The 21763-nt window shown below is 65.0% G+C and overlaps 1 protein-coding gene across 1 annotated transcript; it reads left to right on the top strand.

Moving 5' to 3' along the window:
• The first annotated feature begins 63 nt into the window (after window positions 1-63).
• COL6A1 (collagen type VI alpha 1 chain) lies at window positions 64-21528 on the top strand. Its single transcript, XM_032174569.2, has 35 exons — window positions 64-274; window positions 971-1100; window positions 2618-2818; window positions 4712-4871; window positions 5128-5256; window positions 5339-5359; window positions 5706-5726; window positions 5816-5860; window positions 6742-6795; window positions 7263-7307; window positions 7407-7433; window positions 8016-8042; window positions 8136-8180; window positions 8648-8701; window positions 8856-8918; window positions 9862-9924; window positions 10015-10068; window positions 10214-10249; window positions 10599-10661; window positions 11996-12058; window positions 15131-15193; window positions 15411-15473; window positions 15831-15881; window positions 16089-16124; window positions 16584-16646; window positions 16841-16906; window positions 17340-17375; window positions 17887-17923; window positions 18405-18413; window positions 18964-19097; window positions 19671-19780; window positions 19928-20111; window positions 20237-20420; window positions 20619-20648; window positions 20890-21528. The coding sequence occupies exons 1-35, from the start codon at window positions 178-180 to the stop codon at window positions 21510-21512; spliced, it is 3087 nt and encodes a 1028-aa protein (XP_032030460.1). The 5' UTR covers window positions 64-177; the 3' UTR covers window positions 21513-21528.
• Window positions 21529-21763: the final 235 nt, after the last annotated feature.

Here is a 21763-nt window from a genome sequence, read left to right as displayed (position 1 = left end):
GGGAGTCTGGACTCCCCGCCCCGCCCCGCCCCTCCCCGCCCCGCCCCGGCCTCCCCTCCGGCCCCTCCCGCCCTCCGCCCTCACTCTGGCTGGGAGCAGGAGGCAGCCTCGTCTCCGGTCGGCGGCGGCGGCCCACCCTGCCCTGGCTGCGCTGCGTGGTGACCGCAGGCCCGAGACATGAGGGCGGCCCGTGCTCTGCTGCCCCTGCTGCTGCAGGCCTGCTGGACGGCCGCGCAGGATGAGCCGGAGACCCCGAGGGCGGTGGCCTTCCAGGGTGAGTGGTGGCTCGGGGTGGAGGCTCCAGACTCCCCAGTCTTTGCTGCCGGCCAGGGCCACATGCGCGGGATCCCTTCCCACCCGTGGAACTGCAGACTGGGGGCCCGGAGCCCCTGAGCCCCACTCCCCGCTCGGGGCGGCTGCGGCGCCCAGCTCCGCCCCCCCAGGCCTTGGCCGGGCCCCTGGACGGTCAGCATTCAGCATATTCCTGCGGGGACGGACGGCAGGCAGCTCGGGAGGGGCTCCCTGGCGAGGGGGAGCGGGTGCGGGGCTGTCTCAGCGCTCGTGAGCGCCGTCGAGCCGTGAATCCGTTTGACCCCTCACCTGGCAGTGAGTCCAGACGCGCGGCGCCCGCGTTCTGGAATAAGTCGTGCCGCTGCTGGTTCTGAACCCAACGAGAAACCTTCACGTGAGGTCTCACTAGTCCAGTCCTGTGCCGGGGACGCCCTGCCCTTTCCGGGGAGGTTGTGAAGGTTTCTGACTCCCCTCGGGGCACAGGAGCGGTTTGGGGTCTCTCACTCCACCCCCTCCCCACCGTCCCCGCCGAGGGACGTCCTGCTGCCTTTCCCGGGAGAGCCTCTCCGGGCCCGGGGCTCTGGGCTGCAGGAGCTGGGCTGGCCGGGAGGGCAGGCCCAGCAGAGACTCGGGGAATGGGGCGAAAGCTTGAAGGCCCCTCTCCTCCATCTTCTGCCAGACTGCCCCGTGGACCTGTTCTTTGTGCTGGACACCTCTGAGAGTGTGGCCCTGAGGCTGAAGCCCTACGGGGCCCTCGTGGACAAAGTCAAGTCCTTCACCAAGCGCTTCATCGACAACCTGAGGGACAGGTACGAGGGACGCCCCGTGACCTTCCTCCTGTGCTTCTGGGCCTGTTGGAGCGAGGGGTGGGGGCCTCAACCTCCCCTCTAAGAAGGACGAGCGTTGCCCTGACCAGAGCCCCTCCCGGTGCCCTCCAGGGTGAGCTGGTCTGAGCCCCTCCCGGCGCCCTCCAGGGTGAGCTGGTCTGAGCCCCTCCCGGCGCCCTCCAGGGTGAGCTGGTTTGAGACCCTGCTCGCGGGGGTGGCACCTGTTCAGCAGGGCCGAGGTGACAGTGAGGCTGAGATGTAGGGAAGAGAGGCTCCGGCAGGCTGACCGAGAGGGTTCAGCGCATTGGCCCAGCCACGCAGTCCTGCCTGGTGCCCGGGAGCCCCTCACTAACCACCTGGACCCTGGTTCGTTCCGTGGGCTGTGAGAGCCTCTACCTGGGTCCTGGATCCAACGTTCTGAAGGTCCCCAGCTCAGGGGCCGGGAGGGGTGTTGCTCTGCAGCCCCAGGGCCCCCAGGCTTGGTTCTGGGCTTGGGACACGGCACCCTCTGCTCCACGTTACTCCATCTGTGTGTGTGGCCAAGGACAGACCGGGGGGGAGAGGGGAGTCCATCCCGTGGGTGCACAGGGCCTTTGGGGGGGCATGTAGAACGGGGCTCCCCCACTGAGACAGGCCCTGGCAGTGGGGACACAGCTTAGCCGGCGTAGGACCCCCAGTCTTCCTTAACCCTGCTGACTGGCCGCTGGGCTGGAGCCGCCCGCCACCAGAAGGGGCACAGTCAGAGGCTGCCGGTAACAGCAGGGTGGACCTTCCAGCCCACACCGTGCCCAGCAGGAGCCATTGGTACCAGAAGCCCTGAGCTTAGTGGACATGGCCAGGCCCGTGAGGCAGTGTGCGGGGGGGTCTGGCTGTGGATGGCACCAGGGAGGGGCGGCCACGTGGCCCAGCGTCCCCCAAGTCGCCCTTGTTGCCTTTACTCAGGCTCCCCATGACTCAGTTTCCCACCTGTGAAATGGGGCGGAGTCATCCCCACATTGCTGCCACTGGCATTCCTGCAGGCACCGTGGTCACTCTCTGAATGGGTGGGAGGGTGGGTGGGGCAGAGGTGGGCCCACCCCAGGCTGGGGCAGAGCAGACCCCTGAGAGCCTCAGGCTTAGGTGCTCAGAGGGCAGCGAGGGGGCTGCTCAGACCCCCCCCGGGTGCCTCCTTCCCCCACTGTCATGCTGCCCCACTGCAGGCCCAAGGACCCCACCCCAGCAGGGCCACACGCTCAGGGCTCCTGGTCTGAGGGCCCGGGGGATCGAGGCGCAGGGGGACTGGGGCGCAGGGGGATCGGGGCGCAGGTCGCTTGCTGGCCACACCCGCCTGCACAGCCTTCCAGGAGGGCCGGCCTCAGGGCCACAGGGCAAGTCCAGCTGCGTGTCAGCCACGGCCAGGGTGGGGCAGCCTGTCCATCTGGGTGACGTCGCGCCCTGGGACGGGCAGCGATGGCGCCAGGGGCCGCCCACCTCACACTCACCGTGCCTGTTCCTGGCAGGTACTACCGCTGTGACCGAAACCTGGTGTGGAACGCAGGTGCGCTGCACTACAGTGACGAGGTGGAGATCATCCAAGGCCTCACGCGCATGCCTGGCGGCCGCGACGCACTCAAAAGCAGTGTGGACGCAGTCAAGTATTTTGGGAAGGGCACCTACACCGACTGCGCCATCAAGAAGGGGCTGGAGCAGCTCCTTGTGGGGTGAGTGGCCCCCGGCCTCCTGCCCACGCCAGCTCTCACGCACACCCAGCCTGGGCTGGGGTTGGCCTGGGGTCCCTGTGCGGCTTCAGCTGCGGCCTCCCTGTTCTCTTGGAGGCCGCACTGCCTCCCTGACCCACTTTGTGGGCAGGAAAGAGACAGAGACAGAGAGAGATGGAGACAGACAAAGACAGAGAGAAACAGACACAGAGAGAGACAGAGACAGAGAGAGACAGAGACAGGGGAACAGAGATGGCAGACAGAGACAGACAGAGACAGAGATGGAGACAGATAGAGACAGAGAGAAACAGAAACAGAGGGACCGAGACAGGCAGACAGAGACAGAGAGAGAGAGACAGAGAGAGACAGAGACAGGGGAACAGAGACAGAGAGAGACAGAGACAGGCAGACACAGACAGAGAGACAGAGACAGAGAGACAGAAACAGACAGAGAGAAACAGGGACAGACAGACACGGAGAGACAGAAACAGAGACAGAGACAGAGGAGCAGAGACAGGCAGACAGACAGACAGAAAGAGACAGAGAAACAGAGACAGAGACATACAGAGACAGAGAGACAGAGAGAAGCAGAGACAGGGACAGAGACAGAGAGAGACAGAAATAGAGAGATAGAGACAGAGGAACAGAGACAGGCAGACAGACAGAGACAGAGGGACAGAGAGGGGGACAGAGATAGAAGCAGAGAGAGAGAGAGACAAAGACAGAGGCAGAGAGACAGAGAGAGAAGCACAGACAGAGACAGACAGAGAGACGGGGACAGACAGAGACAGAGAGACCGGAAACGGAGGCAGAGAGACTGAGAGACAGGGGTGGTTTTCCCTGCAGCATCAACACCAAGCAGGGCCAGGATCACTGAAACAAACTCATCAGACCCGAAGCAGAAGCACGCGCTTTCTCGGGGTTTTTCTGGACTGAGGGGTTTCCTCTCATCCCAGTGTCCAGCTGTGGGGACGCAGCGGCCGCAAGCCCTGGAGTGTCCGGAGGGGAACATGGCCTCCCCACACCCAGCCCTTCACGAGGCCTCAGGATCGCAGTGGGGGTCCCCGAGGCTGCCCTGTCCAGCCAGGCGGTGCAGGGGGTGCGGGGAGAGCCTCTCCCCGAGGTCGGTCTCGGAGGACCGCGCGGCCGGTGTAGGCCAGACATTCCCTTTCCAATGGTTGTGCCCACTTCCCTCCAGAGTTGGTGCCAAACTGGGACCTGGGGGACCTGGAGTCGCAGGAAGTCGTCTGCTGTCTGCAGGGGGTGCGTGGGGGACGTGACCGCGCACATCAGAGTGTGGCCCCCCGTGGAAGCCACAGACAGACACGACTCCTAGACGAGCTCGCCCTTCTGGCCGAGATGCTCAGCGTCCCCAGCAGGCCGCCCGACTGCCCTGCGATGCTGCCCTCCTTCCTGCTGCTCCCACTTCCCCTTTCGGGGGTTGGATTTGGGGCACTCTGGGATCGCCCTGTTGTTTGCTCATCACACCCATTTCCTGCAAGAGCCACAGTGACCGAGCAGCCTTGAGTTGAGGCAGCTTGTGGGTAGACGCGGCGGGCATCTCGGAGGGGCACGCTCCCTGCCGCTCTCAGCCTCCACTCACTGGCCAGGGGCTTTGCGCCCCAGGGCACCGCAGGAACCGAGCCTCCTTTGGGGTCATGGGCGCCTCTCCTGGGAGGGCATGGATTTTCCAAAGCAGTTTAGAGAAATGAGACCCACAGAGTGTTATTTCCCATGGTGAGGTTCTTTTTAGTAATCCCCACCGTATAGCCAGGATCAGCAAAGAGAAGCGGCTCCTCCTAGTGAGACAGGGGCCAGCACCTCCCAGACGCGCTTGGGTCTCCCTCCAGTTCCCCCACCTCGTCTCGGGGTCTCACGCTGCCCTCTCCTGTCCAGGGGCTCCCACCTGAAGGAGAACAAGTACCTGATTGTGGTGACCGACGGGCACCCCCTGGAGGGCTACAAGGAGCCCTGCGGGGGGCTGGAGGACGCCGTGAACGAGGCCAAGCACCTGGGCGTCAAAGTCTTCTCGGTGGCCATCACGCCCGACCACCTGGTAGGCACCGGCCCGCCCCGCAGATGCCCCCAACCACACGGAGTGGCGGCTGCAAGGCCCCGGCAGCCGGGACCGTCTTTTGGTCCTCGGAAGGGTGTGGGGACTCCAGCCGGCCACCCTTGCCCCTGAGAGGCTAGCACCTCCTGCTGAGAAGCCTGGAGCGCCCCAGCCCAGCCTCCCCTCTGGCCCTGTGAGACACAGCCCCGGCCGTCAGGGGTCCCAGCCCTGCTCAGCCCGCCCTGAACACCGCCCCCAGGAGCCGCGTCTGAGCATCATCGCCACGGACCACACGTACCGGCGCAACTTCACGGCGGCTGACTGGGGCCAGAGCCGTGACGCAGAGGAGGTCATCAGCCAGACCATCGACACCATCGTGGACATGATTGTGAGGCCCCTGCCCGGGAGACGGGGAGGCCCGCGGCGGCCCCAGGCGGAAAGTAATTCTACGTTTCCATTTCTCTTTTCAGAAAAATAACGTGGAGCAAGTGGTAAGAGCCCTCCCCACCTACCCCCAGCCGTGAGTCCGCGCATCCACCCACGCGTCCACCTGTGTGTTCAGGACGCGTGTCCCTATGCATATCCACCCATGTGCCTGGGACACGTGTCCCCTGCGTGTCTGCTTGCGTGTCTGCCTGTGTATCTGCCCATGTGCCCGGGACGTGTGTCCCCCTGCGTGTCCACCTGTGTGTCTGCCCATGTGCCTGGGACATGTGTCCGCCTGTGTGTCCACCTGTGTGTCCGTCTGCCCATGTGCCTGGGTCGCACGTCACCCCGTGTCCCGGCCGCATGTCCGTGGCTTTCCCACTGACTCTTCTCCACGCCTTCCCCCCACAGTGCTGCTCCTTTGAATGCCAGGTGAGTGTGCCCCCCACCCCTGACCCCGCGCCCTGCACCCTGGGAACCTGAGCCTGGGGTCCTGGCTAACCGTCCCCTCTGCCTTGCAGCCTGCAAGAGGACCTCCGGGGCTCCGGGGCGACCCCGGCTTCGAGGTGAGTGGTCACTCCTGCTCCTCCCATGTGTTGTGGGGCCTGGGAGTGGGGATGGCGGGACCAAAGCCTCCTGGGCACCCAAGTTCACCATGAGGATCCGGAGGGGACGGCGGGTCCAGACGGAGGGGACGGCGGGGGTCCAGACGGAGGGGACGGCGGGGGTCCAATCCAGGCGGGAGTTTTCGTCCAGAGCAGGTCGAACGGGGCAGGTCAAAGGGTCCAAGATGGAGGGGACGGTGGAGCTCCAGACGGAGGGGACGGCGGGTCCAAATGGAGGGGACGGCGGGGGTCCAGCAGGCAGGCTCCGGCCGCGCAGGGTGTGGGCTGCCCCGGGGGCGCTGGGGGCTTCTGAGGGTGTCTCTGTCCGCCCTGCCCTCAGCCGCACTCGGCTCAGGAGAAGGACTTTTCTGGGGGTCGGAGGGTGAGAATGTAGGGCCCCTGGTTGTGTGTGGCTCACACAGGATGACCTTAAACGTTAGAATTAGCTGCTGATAATTACAACTTGCCATGAGGCTGCTCAGGGACCTCAGATTTCTGGCTTCTAAAAACCATCAAACCCAGCAGCTGTGGGCCCGAGTCCCATGGCCATTTCCTGGGGGTCGAGCCACGGCCCTGGGGGGCTTCTGTGCTGCACATCCCTCCCACCTGTGCCTGGGGGTCAGCAAAGCCGAGCAGACAGGAACGGAGGCAGGGAGTGGGGGGAGCTGGCGTGCGGGCTGGAGCTCCCAGACCCAGGCTGACCAGGAGTGATGGGGAAGGTGCTTTAAAGCCCTGTGATCCCTGAAAGCTGGATGAAGCGTCTTTTTAAAAACCTGTTTTGTGAGCCAGCTTTTTAGAAAGAAACGGGGCTGCCCCCAACCTTGACCTGTTTTGTGTTCCAGGGAGAACGAGGCAAGCCGGGGCTCCCAGGAGAGAAGGGAGAAGCCGGAGATCCCGTGAGTGCCTGACTGTGGGGTGGGGGCCCTAAGAAGCTGGAGGCGGGGAACGACTAGGCCTTGGAAACTTCCGGAAGAGTGGCTGGGTTCTGAGTGCCAAAGTCACCCTGCCTGTTCCTTGTGGGTGGGAGCAGGCCTGGAGGGGCCACAGCCCAGCCATCCTTCCACACAGCCCCCCAGGCAGCCCCTGAGTCCCCCTGCCAGGGAGGGGCTGGGTGGGGAGGTGGCCCAGGGTGCTCAGGCCGGCACCGTCCGGGGCCTCTGCCGTGGCTCCTTGGCCCAAATCCTATCCATAGACTTCTCTCCCCCAGCTCCACCTTGGAGCCCCTCGGCACCATGAGCCCCATGCAGCAGAGCTGCTTTCTCGGGCTGACCGGCCTGGGCTGGAGGGAGGGGTGTGGGGCTGGGTGGGCCTGGCCCTGCCCCTGCTCCTCCAGGGCCATCTCACCGTCTCCTCTGTGTTCCAGGGAAGACCCGGGGACCTCGGACCTGTTGGGTACCAGGGGATGAAGGTACATGCCCCCCCTTTCCTGGCCTGAGCCCAGTGGTGCCCTCAGCCCTGCACAGCACTAACAAGCCTTCCTCTTCCTCTTCTTCCGCTGGGCGTGTAGGGAGAAAAAGGGAGCCGTGGGGAGAAGGTGAGTGAGGCTCGACCTCGGAGCTGGTCTCTCCAGGTGCAGATGTGCCATCTTGGACGAGAGTGTCCCCAGGAATGAGGACGGTGTCTCCGACAGGAGACCACGTGTCCGGCAGACCCGCTCCACCACCCCTCGCCCCTCGCCCCTCCTTCCATCTGGAAGGACAAGGACAGCCACCTAGGCGCCCAGCAAAGGCGCCTGTGTCACTTTCACCCCACCCCACAGCAGGGGTCCTCTGGGCGGTTACCCTCTGCGGAGCGAGGTTCCCCCGGGCGGTTACCCTCTGCGGAGCGGGGGTCCCCCGGGCGGTTACCCTCTGCGGAACGGGGGTCCCATGGGTGGTTACCCTCTGCGGAACGGGGGTCCTCTGGGAGCTTACCCTCTCCAGAGTGGGGGTCCTCTGGGTGGTTACTCTCAGCAGAGCGGCCCTTCCTTATCACTGTCAGTCCCCATGATTCTCAGCAGTGATGTTGCCCCCTCGGGTTGGGGGCATCCAAACCCCTGCCTCACGTGGGCCTAAGCCAGGCTTGCTCTGCCCTCCCCACCCCAAACACCCCCTCACACCCCTTCCTGTCTCCGCAGGGCTCCAGGGGACCCAAGGGCTACAAGGTGAGTGTGGGCTCCTGGGAGGGGGGAGTTCTGCCCCCATGGCAGCATGTCTGACCTGCATCTGACTCCGGCCTTCGTTTTCCTGCCTCGCAGGGAGAGAAGGGCAAGCGTGGCATCGACGGGGTGGACGGCGTGAAGGTGACCGGGGAGGGATGGGTGGGCAGGGAGAGACGAGGAGGGATGGGGAGGGATGGAGTGGACGGCGTGAAGGTGACCGGGGAGGGATGGGGTGGACAGGGAGGGACGAGGAGAGATGGGACGGGATGGGGAGGGACAGAGTGGACGGCGTGAAGGAGGGATGAGGAGGAATGGGGAGGGATGAGGAGGGATGGAGTGGATGGCGTGAAGGTGACCCGGGGAGGGATGGGGTGGACAGTGTGAAGGTGACCAGGGGAAGGAGGGGTGGGACAGGGAGGGATGGGGTGAGGTGACCCCAGCAGGAGGGACAGGGAGGAGTGGGGTGGACGGTGTGAAGGTGACCCCAGGGGGGTGTCTGCTAGGCGGGGCTTTCTAGGGAGGGCATGGAGGGCGCAAAGTCTGACAGGTGATTGGCCTCAGTTTACCCACTTGGCCATCAGATTTTCTGGTTTTTTTCCTCTTTCCAGGGGGAGATGGGGTACCCAGGCCTGCCAGGCTGCAAGGGCTCGCCCGGGTTTGACGTAAGTCACTTCCTCTCACTGATGTTTTAAGACTAGCGCTGTCAGCAGCACCTCGTGTGGACTCAGTTTTGACTTCTGTCTGGGCGGTCCGGGGCTGCTGCCAAAGGCCGCGGCGGTCTCTGCCGGTGGTGTCATGCTGCCCTCTTCTCTCCAGGGCGTTCAAGGACCCCCCGGCCCCAAGGGAGACCCTGGCGCCTTTGGACTGAAAGGAGAAAAGGTGAGTGACCCGCGGCCCCTGGAGGGCCAGGGCCTGCACGGTTGGCCAAGCGCTGAATCGGAAACTGCTCCTGGAAGCAAGTCCTGGTCCGAGCATGTCGGCCGCCCGTGCGGCCTCAGAGGGGAGGAGCTGCTGGAGGCTGGAGGCAGGCAGGGGAGCGGCGGGGACAGTGCCCACCGTGGGGACAGCGGCCGTGGCACTCCCGCCCGGAGCCTTCCCTGCAGCCCGAGGGCCTTCAGGCCTCCACAATTCTGTCCCCCGCACCTGCCGCTCGCTTGGCGCAGATGGGACCCCACCGCGTCACTCCCAGCCTGCGAGCCGCAGCCCAGAATGGCTCTCAGAACTGAGAATGGGCTGGGTGGCACTGAGGGCGGCGAGTGGGCGGGAGGGCGGGCAGGAAGGTGGTGAGCGGGGTCGGGAGGGCGGGAGCCAAGGCGGGAGAAGGAGCTTTTTCATCTGACTTAAAGCTGAGTCTGCCGTTGCTGGTGTTTTCTCTGGAGTTTCTTTGTTGAAACGGAAGTGCTGGGGAGACAAGGGCGAATGCCGACCCCACCCCAGACGTTCCCAGATGAGCTCCTAGAACCCAGCAGACGGTTTCCAAATCTCATCTTCGAGTTCCCAGATTACCCTCCAGGCCCTAGATTTGAGTTTGCCAATTTGCCAGCCTGGCAAAGCTGTGCCTTCTCTATATGGGAACCAAGTCCTGCCCCTTAGACAAGATGGCCCTTGGCTGGGCCTCACAGGGAACAAGGTTGGAACATTCCAGGAGATTTTTGTGCAGTGTTGTGGATGGCTGAGGGTGCTGGGGGGTCCGGGCTCAGAAGGTGTTGGTCAGAGGGAGTGGCCTGAAGTTTGGGTGAGAGGACCCTGGATGTGGCCTCTGACGGCTGCACCCCTGGTGCACACCCCTGCGAGCGTGTGTGACTCCCCCGGTCTTCCCCAGGGCGAGCCTGGAGCTGACGGGGAGGCGGGGAGACCAGGGAGCTCGGGACCACCTGGAGATGAGGTGAGGAGTGCACAGCCTCCACAGATGCCAGGCATGGGCCCAGGGAGGGTCCAGGAGATGGAGCGACCGTTCTACCTTTGTTCCCCACAGGGCCAACCGGGAGAGCCTGGGCCCCCCGGAGAGAAAGGAGAGGCGGGTGACGAGGTGAGTGAGGGCTCCCGACACCTTCCTGGGGAAGTGCACGGCCTCAGCCTCTGATCCTCTTTGCTCGGGGTCTGCTCCATGTCCCTGAGACCAAATGCAGGGTGTCCACCAGACTAACGCCAGCGTCTGTTTCTCTTCATCCCAGGGGAACCCAGGACCTGACGGTGCCCCCGGGGAGCGGGTGAGTGGGGCAGGGGCAGCCTGCGCTGTTGGCCTCACCGTGTAGCTGTGGACGTGGCCTCTGCGGCCCAGTCTGGCCCTCCCGGCACTGAGAGCCACAGCCTCCTGCCCAAGACAAGTGGGTTTCTTCACCCACACGTCCAGGACGCCTCTTCCCACAGTCTTGGAGCGGGTGGGACCTGGGGAACCAGGAGATTCTGGCCTCTGGAACCGTGGGGCATGCGGTGGAGGGATGGCCCCTCCCAGGGGTCCTGCTGGGGGAGTCGGCCCAGGCCAGGCCTCAAGCCCCACCCCAGCTGGGTGTGAGTTCCAGCAGCTGAGGCTTCACCCCTGCGTGTCTCTCCACTCAGGGCGGCCCTGGAGAGAGAGGACCACGGGGGACCCCAGGCACGCGGGGACCAAGAGGAGACCCTGTGAGTCACAGTTCCTTGACCTGGGACCCACCCTAGGAAGGGGCAGGCAGATGCTGGCGCTGGGCCAGGCCTGCGGAGCCACAGGACACGTCACGAAGCCCCCGTGGCCCCTCGACGTGGCCAGCCCATCCCCACGCCGTCAGGAAGGGCAGCCCCAGAAGTCGGCGCCCAGCCACATGATGCTGGGACCTGTTTTGTGTGAAGGCGTTGCCCGTGGGCCCGGTGCCCACTTTCCCACCAGGCAGCGTCCACGTTTCTGCATCCAAGCTTGGGTTCTTTGGAATAATTTTTCTTTGTTAAAATTCCCAGCGTGAGGCAGAACCCCAGATGGGAAGCTAGGCCTGCAGGGCGCCTGCCTGGGAAGTCTTGACATGGAAAACTCGCCCCAGAGCCGAGATGCCGGCGGCCTCAGAGGCCACCCCCCACCTTCAGCTCCGTGGGCCGTGGGCCTCGCTAGGCCACCCCACAGCCCAGCCTCAGGGTGCAGAAGCACAGGGCCCTTCTCTGTCCCTGTGACTTGCTGGGAAAGCTGTGCTGGACCCGGGGCGGGGCAGCTGGCAGACTCCGGGCGTCTCAGTCCCGCCCGGCTCAGGGAGAGCCAGGGCCTGGCGGGCAGAGTGAGGGGGAGAGAATGCCCTGGTGTGCCCAGCTGAGCCACCAGGCCTCAGAGGCAGCGCCCCCGGGTGCCCCCTTGTCCGAGAATCAGGACATGCAGCTATCGTGTGCTGTGGCAGTCGGGCGGGGCTCCAGCAGGGCCAGAGAGCTGAGCTGGGGCCAGAGTCGCCGCCACCGAGGGATTTGGCTCCCCAGTGGGGGGTGGGGGATTTCTGACCTCCTCCCTGGGAGCTCCCCAGAAGCGCACAGCCCCCGTGGAGGGGTCGGGGGGACGTCAAAGCAGGGATCATGTGACTTAGTGACTCAGACCGCCCTCTAGGCCCACTCCTCTGAGATCAGGAAATGAGACTGACAGCCAGGCAGAGCCCAGAGGAAGGGCCGGCCACACAGCTCTGGCTTCCTGGTGGGCCACAGGTCTGTGGCTACAAACACTTGCCGGGTCCACGGAGCTCGCTGGAGAAGCAGGGATGCACGCAGGGACGCCTGTGGGGCCCCAGGAGGAGCTGCCGGCCTCCTGAATGAAGATAGCCAGCCACGCCGACGGCCACGCACGTGGGCCAAGGAAACGCTTGGCGAGGCCAGGAAGGGGCTGTGCGGGGAGGGAAGGCCGGAACAGCCCAGTGACCACCTGGACAGCACGCTTTGGCTCCCAGCGTGCCCGGGCAGCTGTCCTCCCCAAGGATGACCCAGCTCCACACTCACGGCTTGTTTCTCCTCAGGGTGAAGCTGGCCCGCAGGGTGATCAGGGAAGAGAAGGTCCCGTTGGCGTCCCTGGAGACCCGGTAGGAAGCCCTGTGGGGTTGGGGGGCGTTGGCCAATTTGGGTTTTGGAGGTAGAAGTGCTCCAGCAGCTCACGCACTGGGGGTCTGTTCATTTCCATTTGAGAGCGTCTGTGTTCCCATAGATCTCGGGGGTGTCCCTGCGTGGGAGCCGGCTGCAGGGGGGTGAGGCGCAGCCTGGGCCGGGCTGGTGTGGATTGGTGAGAGCGGGCCCAGTGCCCGGGGGCCTGACGCTGAGACGCTCAGCCCCAGGTGGAGAAGTGCCGTCTGGGGCAAGGGTGCCTCACAGTGAGGAAGAGGTGTTGGGGCCCCTGGGAGACACTGGGAGCTCGGTCAGCATTTGTTTTTCTGGGTCAGGAGCCAGCCATGACTGTGGCTGGAGATCAGCTGGGGAGTGTGAGGCTGTGGAAGTTTCCGGAATCCTGGGGTGTCAGGATGAAAATGCACTTTCATCTCATTCTAAATTCCCTTCTCCGAGCCTCTGGGATCGCCGTGCACGCCGTGAGGCTTTCTGTCTCTTCCCCCATTGATGACTGCCATGATGGTGACTCCACTGTGGTGTTGCCCGCAGGCTGGGCTGGGCTGGCCTTTGCATTCTCCCGGAGCTCACCTGCCCCATGGGGACAGGAAGGCCCCCACACAGTCACGCCCGGAGACGGCAAGTCTGTGCTCCCGAGCTTGTCTGCTTCTGTGGACAAATCGACCATACAGCTCCATGTGCACAGCTGCCCACTCACCGTGCACAAGGCCAGACCCTGGGCACGGCAGCTGTCTCAGATGTCCAGCAAGACGGGGCCTCAGACCCAGGGAGATGGGAGAGGCCGTCCCAGTGCAAGTCACATTTGTATTTCTGTGCACGAGGTGAAATCATGCTTTTGTGGTGCCAACAGGTGTTACACAGCTGTTAAAAATACCTGTGTCATAGATTAGGACCAGGGCAGGGCTTGGCAGGCAGGCGGGGTCTGGGCCGTTCGTCCACCTGGTCCTGCGTGTCGCTTGCAGCAGGGGCAGAAAGGGTTCCCGACACCTTCCTGGGGAAGTGCACGGCCTCAGCCTCTGATCCTCTTTGCTCTTTGAGCTCCCGGGGCTCCAGCCCTGAGGCTGATCTGACCTCCCGTGTGGTCACCCAGGACAGGGCCAAGTGCAGGGCAGTGCGTGGAAGAGGCCATGCAGCCAGTGGCAGGTTGTGGGGAAGGGACGGCCCAGGGCCACGTTCCAAGCTTGGGAGGCTGCTGCAGACCTTGGTAGCTGAAAGTCTCAGTGGGAATGAGCGTTCAGAGGCCAGGACTTGCTCGGAGAATTCTGACCACACCCTGCCTGTTTTATATGTTCAGTTTTCAAAGTAATTAACAGCCACTGTAAGAAAAAAACAAAGCCACTTTCAAAGGGTTGTGGTAAGAGAGGCAGTCCTGGGAGCAGGCCGGCTGCTGGGCCTCCAGGGCCGTGGGGCAGGCTGCACAGGGGCTGGTGGGTCCCGTGCCTGGGGGTCTGGGAATAGTCTCTAGGCTGCTGTCCTGGAGGAGGTTTCCCCCGATGCCTGAGACCAGGGCACCACGTGACCCACGACTCACAGCTGCCTGGCTGAGGCAGGCACTTGTTCACCTGGAGCCTCCCTGGGGCCTTTCGGGGCCTGGGGGTGTGGATAGGTGGCTGTGGAGCCACATTTGTCCATCAGGATGTTGGGCTCCCAGCTGGCCTTCCGGGCTCTCCCTGCTCTGGGCACCTCCCTGCTCAGCCCTTGCCAGCCTTACCCCTCCCCTCCACCCCACCCAGCAGGGGGCTCTCCCTGTGTGGACGCCAGAAGCTGTCGGGCCCTCAGGGCTGGTCCCGGGAGGTGCCCCCAGTGAGCTGCTCTGCAGAAACTGCCGAGTCTGGCCTCCTGCTGTCTGTGGCACAGTCTGACTGTGTGTGGTGAGGTCCAGGCCTTCTGCCTCCCACTCACCTGCCCTAGGGCACAGGGACCTCCTTTCCATCCTTCCTCCTGGCCCCCTTTTTGTGTTCCCAAGGCAGGGTCTCAGGGTACCAGACTAACCCCTGTGAACCCCAAGTTTGGCGGGCTTCTGGACCTCCTTGAGGCCCGTGTGCAAAGTCCCCAGTCAACTGTGCAGTCCTGACTGCTGGGGCATTGACCACTCAGGGTGCAGGAGCTTCACAGCCAGGCCTGGTGCTTGCACGGTCGGGGTAGGGAGAGCAATACACTAGATGCCTCCTGTCTGCCTGGTGGAGGCCACGGGTCAGGCTGGTGAATGGGCCCAGTCTGGTAGTGGGGAAGTTGTAAACATTTGAACCACCGGACAGGCCTTATCAGGAGGCATCAGCCTAACCACAGGCCAGGGACAGGCGTCCGAACAGGCACAGGCCAGGGACAGGCGTCCGACCAGGCTCATGGCTGGGGCCCAGCAGGGCCAGGTGGGCCGGGCGGTGTGCACACGGCTCCCTTCTTGGCTCAGCTGGGCGAGCTGGGAAGTGCTTGGTGTGCCTGGGCTACACTCGGAAGGGCAGGGACTCGCCGCTGGAGTTGTCCATGGAGCAGGCCCTCAAGGGTGGGGGCTGGGGCCAGCTCTGCAAATAGACCCCCACAGGGGGTCCTCATGAGATGTGGGGGACCCAAGGAAGTCCAGCAGGCGGCCTCAGGTGCAGGTGGGGGCAGGGTGGTGCCCAGGCTCAGCCCACAGAGGGTCCTGTGGTTGGGGGTAGGCTAAGGGGACCAGGCCAGGCCCAAAGGGGACCATGAGGGAGGGCAGTCTGGGGCCACTCTGATAGGAGAAGGGGCAGGTGGTCTGCGGCCTGGGGACCGGTAACCTTACCCTTCCTGAGGGTGAGGTGAGGGGCCCTGAGGCACCAGCCGGGCGCCCACCGAAGGGCTTCAACAATTGTGCCCAGGCCGTTTGTCCAGGCCCTTCGTCAGACCCAAGAGTGGACCTGGCTCTCCCCCTGCACTGATGGGACCAGGGCTGGAGCCTGGGGGCCCTGATGCCTCACGGTCTGAGACCCTCAGCTTAGGGTCAGGGAGGGCTCAGGCCTGAGGGCTGGGTGAGGCCTGCGGTCCAACGTGCCACATCCATCTCTCTACAGGGCGAGGCTGGCCCTATTGGACCTAAAGGCTACCGAGGCGATGAGGGTCCGCCAGGGTCCGAGGTGAGTCCCACTCCCCACCCACGCCCGCCCACCCAGGAGGGGCCTGAGGGTCCAGAATCCACTGTCTGCCCAGTGCTGGCCCCGCGCCCTCTGAGGACTCTATGGCCCTGGGTGTCCTGCCTCCCGATGGGACCTCTCCCGGCCCCAGGAGGGCCCTGCTTCCCTCCAAGGTCACCGTGCCGAGCCTGCTCCCCTCATGCCTCCTCTTCCTCCTCAGGGTGCCAGAGGAGCCCCAGGACCTGCCGGGCCCCCTGGAGACCCCGGGCTGATGGGTGAGAGGGTGAGTGTCCAACGGCTCGGGCCCTGGGGCGGAGGCCTGGCTGCCAGAGGCCCGGGGAAGCCCCAGCACCGCACTGTGGAGCTGCCCGGGGTCCCTGACTGGGCCGGGGGCGCCCGCAGCATCACTGGCTCCTGGCCACAGTCGGCACCTGAGCCAGAGGCCGCCTCGTCAGGGCCCCTCCTGCCCCGAGATCCGGGTCCCAGGGTCCACGGGGACCAGCAGGTGGCCCCAGGGGAGGGAGCCGGCTTCTGGGCTGACAGAGGGGCCCTGCGGGTGCAGTGCTCCCGCGCCTGTGCTGGCCAGTGGCTATCCCAGGCCTGGCCGATTCGCACGGTGACGGCTACTCTGCCCCCCCAGGGAGAAGACGGTCCTGCTGGAAATGGCACCGAGGGCTTCCCCGGCTTCCCCGTAAGTGTCCGGAGGCTGAGCCCACAGGAGCTTCCCCACGCTGCCTGCAGCGCCCTCTTTAGCAGACTGGGCACTCTCGGGTGGGCGGGCTGGCCCAGGAATTCCATGGCCGGGATTCTGTCAGCTCAGGCCCTTCCGCTGTGCGCCCCTCACAGCCTCCCCTCTCAAATCAGAACCCGGCATCACTGCCCTGCTTTCCCATGACAGGGGTATCCGGGCAACAGGGGCCCTCCCGGGATAAACGTGAGTACACCCCCTCCTCCATCTGGCTGTGGGCACACACACATTCACAGTCACAGGGACACGCACGTGTGAACACACATGCACAAACGGGCTCCCGAGCAAACACACGCGGTCCACAGGCAACCACGGCTGCCCCACTGTCTGGCCACAGCCCCAGTCAGCATCAGCTCCAGCACGCCCTGCGAGGCTCCTGCTGTGGTGCGGCCTGTGGGTCCCCTCACGGCCCTGACCGCCCGGTGACCGATCTCCCCTCAGTGCGCAGGGCAGGCCCAGCCCCAGAGGCCGCCCCACGGCTCCCTGGGCCACTCCGGGACCCAGTTTCTCCAGCTCAGGAAAGTGTGTGGTGGGGGAAGGGAAGAGAAGAGTGCCTCTCTTATCTTTATTTTTTTCCTTTTAAAATTTCTGCTTCCTAAAAACACAATAAAACCCTGTTAACCAAGTGCTCTCCCATCACTGCAGGGCACGAAGGGCTACCCCGGCCTCAAGGGGGATGAGGGAGAAGCCGGGGACCCCGGAGACGACGTAAGTGTGGATGGGAGGCAGGGCCAGCCCCGAGTCCGCCTGAGCCACAGAGGGTTGGCCCTCAAAGGGCAGTGGACCAGGACCAGCTTGGGGAGGCCTCATGGGCCCCGGCTGCTGGATGCTCTGTGGACGGGGCCAGTGCGCAGATGCTCGGATGGTGCACCATCCATTGACACAAGGCTGTTTCCTTCCAGAACAATGACATTGCACCCCGAGGAGTCAAAGGAGCAAAGGGGTACCGGGGTCCCGAGGGCCCCCAGGTGGGTGGAGGTGGCTGGGACGCTGGATACTGGGGCTGGGGAACGCTGGATACTGGGGCTGGGGAACGCTGGAAGAGGCTGGGAGAGTGGGAGGCGGTGGGAGGGAATTTTGGGGAGCACATCATCTGGGGGGCTCTGGGGGTGGGAGGTGCCGGTTGCCAGGGCCAGGTGGTGGCCAGGGCAGCAGAGCCGAGCCCCGGGAGACAGTGGGTCCTCAGGGTGGGGCCCACCTGGGATGGCCGCCAGGACCACCAGTGTGCGAAGCCCCAGCTGCCCTCACAGCACCCTCACTGGAGGACGAGGGGCTGGGTAGGGAGGGGCCGGGCAGGGGTGGGCGTGATGAGGGGCAGGGCCCCGGCGGTGGGGCTGTCTCAGCTCAGGGAGCACAGTGGGCACCTCACCCTCGAGCTCCTCTACTCCGTTTCTCGGACAGGGACCCCCAGGACACCCAGGACCGCCCGGGCCGGACGTAAGTGGGGCTCTGTGAACATTGCTGGGGGCGACCACTGCAGCTTCCGTCCCTTGGGGTGTGGGTCCTGTCCGTGGGTGCTCCTGCAGATGCTGCTCACAGGTGGGGGTGGGTTGTGGAAGAAGAGCTGGTACCAGGCCCTGGGGACCCATGATGGCCATGGGAGGACCTGTGAGGATCATAGGGGGACGTGTGAGGATCACAGGAAGACGTGTAAGGATCATGGGGGGACGTGTGAGGATCATGCAGGGACCTGTACCCATGAGGACCATGAGGGGACCTGTGATGGCCACGGGGAGACCCATGACTGTACTGTTTCTGTGACCACGTCAGGGGTCCAGCCCAGTAGCAGGGGTATAGTGGGCAGAGCCAGGCACACCTGCAAAGAACCTCCTGCCCAAACCCAGCCCTGTGGGGGCCCCGGGGAGGGTGACCTGGAGACCCAGCAGCCCACAGTCCCTGCTGGGAGGGGCTGTCCATGGCCCCAGGACCCTCGTCTCTCCCTCCCCAGGAATGCGAGATTTTGGACATCATCATGAAAATGTGCTGTGAGTATCTCAGAGGCCGTCCTCGTTAGGGAGAGCAGGGCCACCAGCCTGGTCTGTTCCACTCCTAGAAGGGTCTCTCCACTGTTGGGGGCCTGGGTCTCTGGGTACATCCTGGAGGAGGCTCCTCAGCCAGCCCCTACCGGCCTCCAAAGCCCTCCCAGGCCCCCAGGTCCCCGCACAGGCTGAGAGTCCCTGGTGCCGGGCATGGCTGCCACGTGGGGAGGGCGGCCAAGGAGGCGGGGAGGTGGGGCAGGAGGCCAGGGAAGAGGGGAGGCTGGTGAAGGAGGGAGGCCGGGGAAGGAGGGAGGCCGGGGAAGGGGGGAGGCCGGGGAAGGGGGAGGCTGGTGGAGGGAGGCCGGTGAAGGGGGGAGGCTGGTGGAGGGAGGCCGGGGAAGGGGGGAGGCTGCCCCGAGAGCAGGAGCCTTTCTGACGTGCGCAGGACGCAGACCTGACTGGTCTAACTGACTCTTTCTCTTCTCAGCTTGCTGTGGTGAGACCCGCACTCTAGCTCCTGAGAGAATGGATCCCGGGGGCGGGGGAGTGAGGCCTGGTCCCACGAATGTCACAGGACAGCACGTGGCACCCTGGTCCCCGCCCGTGGCTCCCTGCACCTGCCCGCCCCCTCTGGGGCCTGCTCCAAGCCAGCAGGGTTCCCGGGTGTTGGGCTGGGCCCTGCCCTCTTTCATCCATAACTGAAATAACCAGGGGCAGGCTGGGGGGTCCCTGCTCCATCATTCTGGCCCACAGGCCCCACGCCTAGCCTGGCTGAGCAACGCCGGCCCTGACCAGCCGGCAGACAGAGCAGCCGTTAGGAGGCCATGGGAAGGGGTGGGCTCTTCTGGGGCTGAGACAGGCAGGACCCCAACGTGTCAAGCGAGGACGTGGCAGCCAAGGAGGGGCCAGGGCGGTGGAGGGGAGGGGCCAGGGTGGTGGAGGGGAGGGGCCAGGGCGGTGGAGGGGAGGGGCCAGGGTGGTGGAGGGGAGGGGCCAGGGCGGTGGAGGGGAGGGGCGTGCTCTGCTGACACCGCCCCCGCCTGCAGAATGCAAGTGCGGCCCCATCGACCTCCTGTTCGTGCTGGACAGCTCAGAGAGCATCGGCCTGCAGAACTTCGAGATTGCCAAGGACTTCGTGGTCAAGGTCATCGACCGGCTGAGCCGGGACGAGCTGGTCAAGGTGAGGCCTCGCCCCGCCTGGCTTTATCAAGCCCAGGTGCACCCTGGCCCTGCCGGCCGCCCCTGCCCGCGCCAGACCTCAGCCTCCCGAGGCCACCGCTGCATCCCTGTGACTTCCCTGCTCGTGACGAGGATGCCAGGCACGCGCCAGCCTGTCCAGGCCTCCAGCTCCACCTGGCGAGGCTGGCCCATTCTACACAGGCGCCCCAGATGAGGGAGGGTCCCCGCTCTCCTTGAGGGGCAGTAGTCTGGGGTCCTGAGTCCTGGGGGTGGGCTTGTCCCTCGTGGACAGAACCCAGGAGGGCTTCATCCACCGAGGAAGATTGCTTTGCAGGGGACCCAGGTCCCGGGGGCTGTGCCACCCTCTGGGCACCTGGAGCCAATCGCAGGGGACCCAGGTCCCGGGGGCTGTGCCACCCTCTGGGCACCCGGAGCCAATCGCAGGGGACCCAGGTCCTGAGGTCCTGGGGGCCATGCCACCCTCTGGGCACCCGCAGCCAATAGAGTCATCCCTGGGAAGCTTATGCGGACCTGGGGCAGCGCTCGGGTCCTGACCCTGGTGCCAATTCCACAGTTCGAGCCAGGGCAGTCGTACGCCGGTGTGGTGCAGTACAGCCACAGCCAGATGCAGGAGCACGTGAGCCTGCGCAGCCCCAGCATCCGGAACGTGCAGGAGCTCAAGGAGTGAGTGCCCCACGTGGCCAGGACCCTCCCACCCCTCGCCCCGAGCCCTGGCCCCACGGCGGGTCGGCCCTGACCCCTGATCCCAGGTGGGCTCGGCCCCACGGCAGGCCTGGCCCCAACCGGCCCCTCCTGCCCTTTGCTGTGCAGAGCCATCAAGAGCCTACAGTGGATGGCGGGCGGCACCTTCACGGGGGAGGCCCTGCAGTACACGCGGGACCAGCTGCTGCCGCCCAGCCCGAACAACCGCATCGCCCTGGTCATCACTGACGGGCGCTCAGACACTCAGAGGGACACCACACCACTCAACGTGCTCTGCAGCCCTGGCATCCAGGTGGGGTGGCCACCCCCAGGCTGCACCTGCCCCGCCTAGGGCACCCCGCCAGCCAGGGTGGCCTTGTCCCCAGAAAGACGAGGGCAGAGCAGGCTGCACCACATCGATACTGTCTGTCCCCACAGGTGGTCTCCGTGGGCATCAAAGACGTGTTTGACTTCATCCCAGGCTCCGACCAGCTCAATGTCATTTCTTGCCAAGGCCTGGCACCGTCCCAGGGCCGGCCCGGCCTCTCGCTGGTCAAGGAGAACTACGCAGAGCTGCTGGAGGATGCCTTCCTGAAGAATGTCACCGCCCAGATCTGCATAGGTGCGCATGGGGCTGTCCCAGATCTGCGTAGGTGCACGTGGGGCCCAGGGCTGTCCCAGAGGCATCCTCCTCCCAGCTCGCTGTGACCTCCCGGGGGCACGGCCACCCCCGTGCTCGGCCGGGAGGTCCTGCGACATCTCCTTGTGGGGTTATAGGTGGAGCAGTGGGCTCACACTGCACGGCTTTTCTCTTTTACAGACAAGAAGTGTCCAGATTACACCTGCCCCAGTGAGTACCTCCGCGGCTGGGACACGTGGAGAGGAGGGCACCGCGGCTGGGGCGCAGGCTCTGACAGGAGGGGGCTCTGGGAGGAGGGCCTGGCGGTCACGAGAGCAGATGCATGGCTCACTCCGGTGGCTGAGCACCATCGTGCCGTGCCCTCTCTGGGGAGCTTAGACGCCCTCTGGCCAGCCCACTGCAGCTGCATCACCAGGGCCTCATGCTAACAGCTGCCCACCCCGCCCCGCAGTCACGTTCTCCTCCCCGGCTGACATCACCATCCTGCTGGACGGCTCCGCCAGCGTGGGCAGCCACAACTTTGACACCACCAAGCGTTTTACCAAGCGCCTGGCCGAGCGCTTCCTCACAGCGGGCAGGACGGACCCCGCCCACGACGTGCGGGTGGCGGTGGTGCAGTACAGCGGTACGGGCCAGCAGCGGCCAGAGCGGGCGTCGCTGCAGTTCCTGCAGAACTACACGGCCCTGGCCAGTGCCGTCGATGCCATGGACTTTATCAACGACGCCACCGACGTCAACGATGCCCTGGGCTATGTGACCCGCTTCTACCGCGACGCCTCGTCCGGTGCTGCTAAGAAGAGGCTGCTGCTCTTCTCAGATGGCAACTCACAGGGCGCCACGCCCGCGGCCATCGAGAAGGCCGTGCAGGAGGCCCAGCGGGCGGGCATCGAGATCTTCGTGGTGGTCGTGGGCCGCCAGGTGAATGAGCCCCACATCCGCGTCCTGGTCACCGGCAAGACGGCCGAGTACGACGTGGCCTATGGCGAGAGCCACCTGTTCCGTGTCCCCAGCTACCAGGCCCTGCTCCGCGGTGTCTTCCACCAGACGGTCTCCAGGAAGGTGGCGCTGGGCTAGCCCGCCCTGCACGCCGGCACCAAACCCTGTCCTCCCACCCCTCCCCGCTCATCACTAAACAGAGTAAAATGTGATGCGAATTTTCCCGACCAACCTGATTCGCTAGATTTTTTTTTAAGGAAGAGCTTAGAAAGCCAGGACACAACGCTGCTGCCTGCTTTGCGCAGGGCCCTCCGGGGCTCAGCCCTGAGCTGGCGTCACCTGCGCAGGGCCCTCCGGGGCGCAGCCCTGAGCTGGCGTCACCTGGGTTC

Source organism: Hylobates moloch, unplaced genomic scaffold (genome assembly GCF_009828535.3).
Source record: "Hylobates moloch isolate HMO894 unplaced genomic scaffold, HMol_V3 SCAFFOLD_14, whole genome shotgun sequence".
NCBI classification, from domain to species: Eukaryota; Metazoa; Chordata; class Mammalia; order Primates; family Hylobatidae; genus Hylobates; species Hylobates moloch.
This window is presented reverse-complemented; position numbering and strand designations above follow the sequence as displayed.

Bases quoted from the DNA above. Each gene is read 5' to 3' on its own strand.
- COL6A1 (XM_032174569.2), top strand. From the start codon at position 178: ATGAGGGCGGCCCGTGCTCTGCTGCCCCTGCTGCTGCAGGCCTGCTGG. The intron at 4,872-5,127 runs GTAGGCACCGGC...CACCGCCCCCAG, and splicing joins CCATCACGCCCGACCACCTG to GAGCCGCGTCTGAGCATCAT. The intron at 15,474-15,830 runs GTGAGTGTCCAA...CTGCCCCCCCAG, and splicing joins CCGGGCTGATGGGTGAGAGG to GGAGAAGACGGTCCTGCTGG.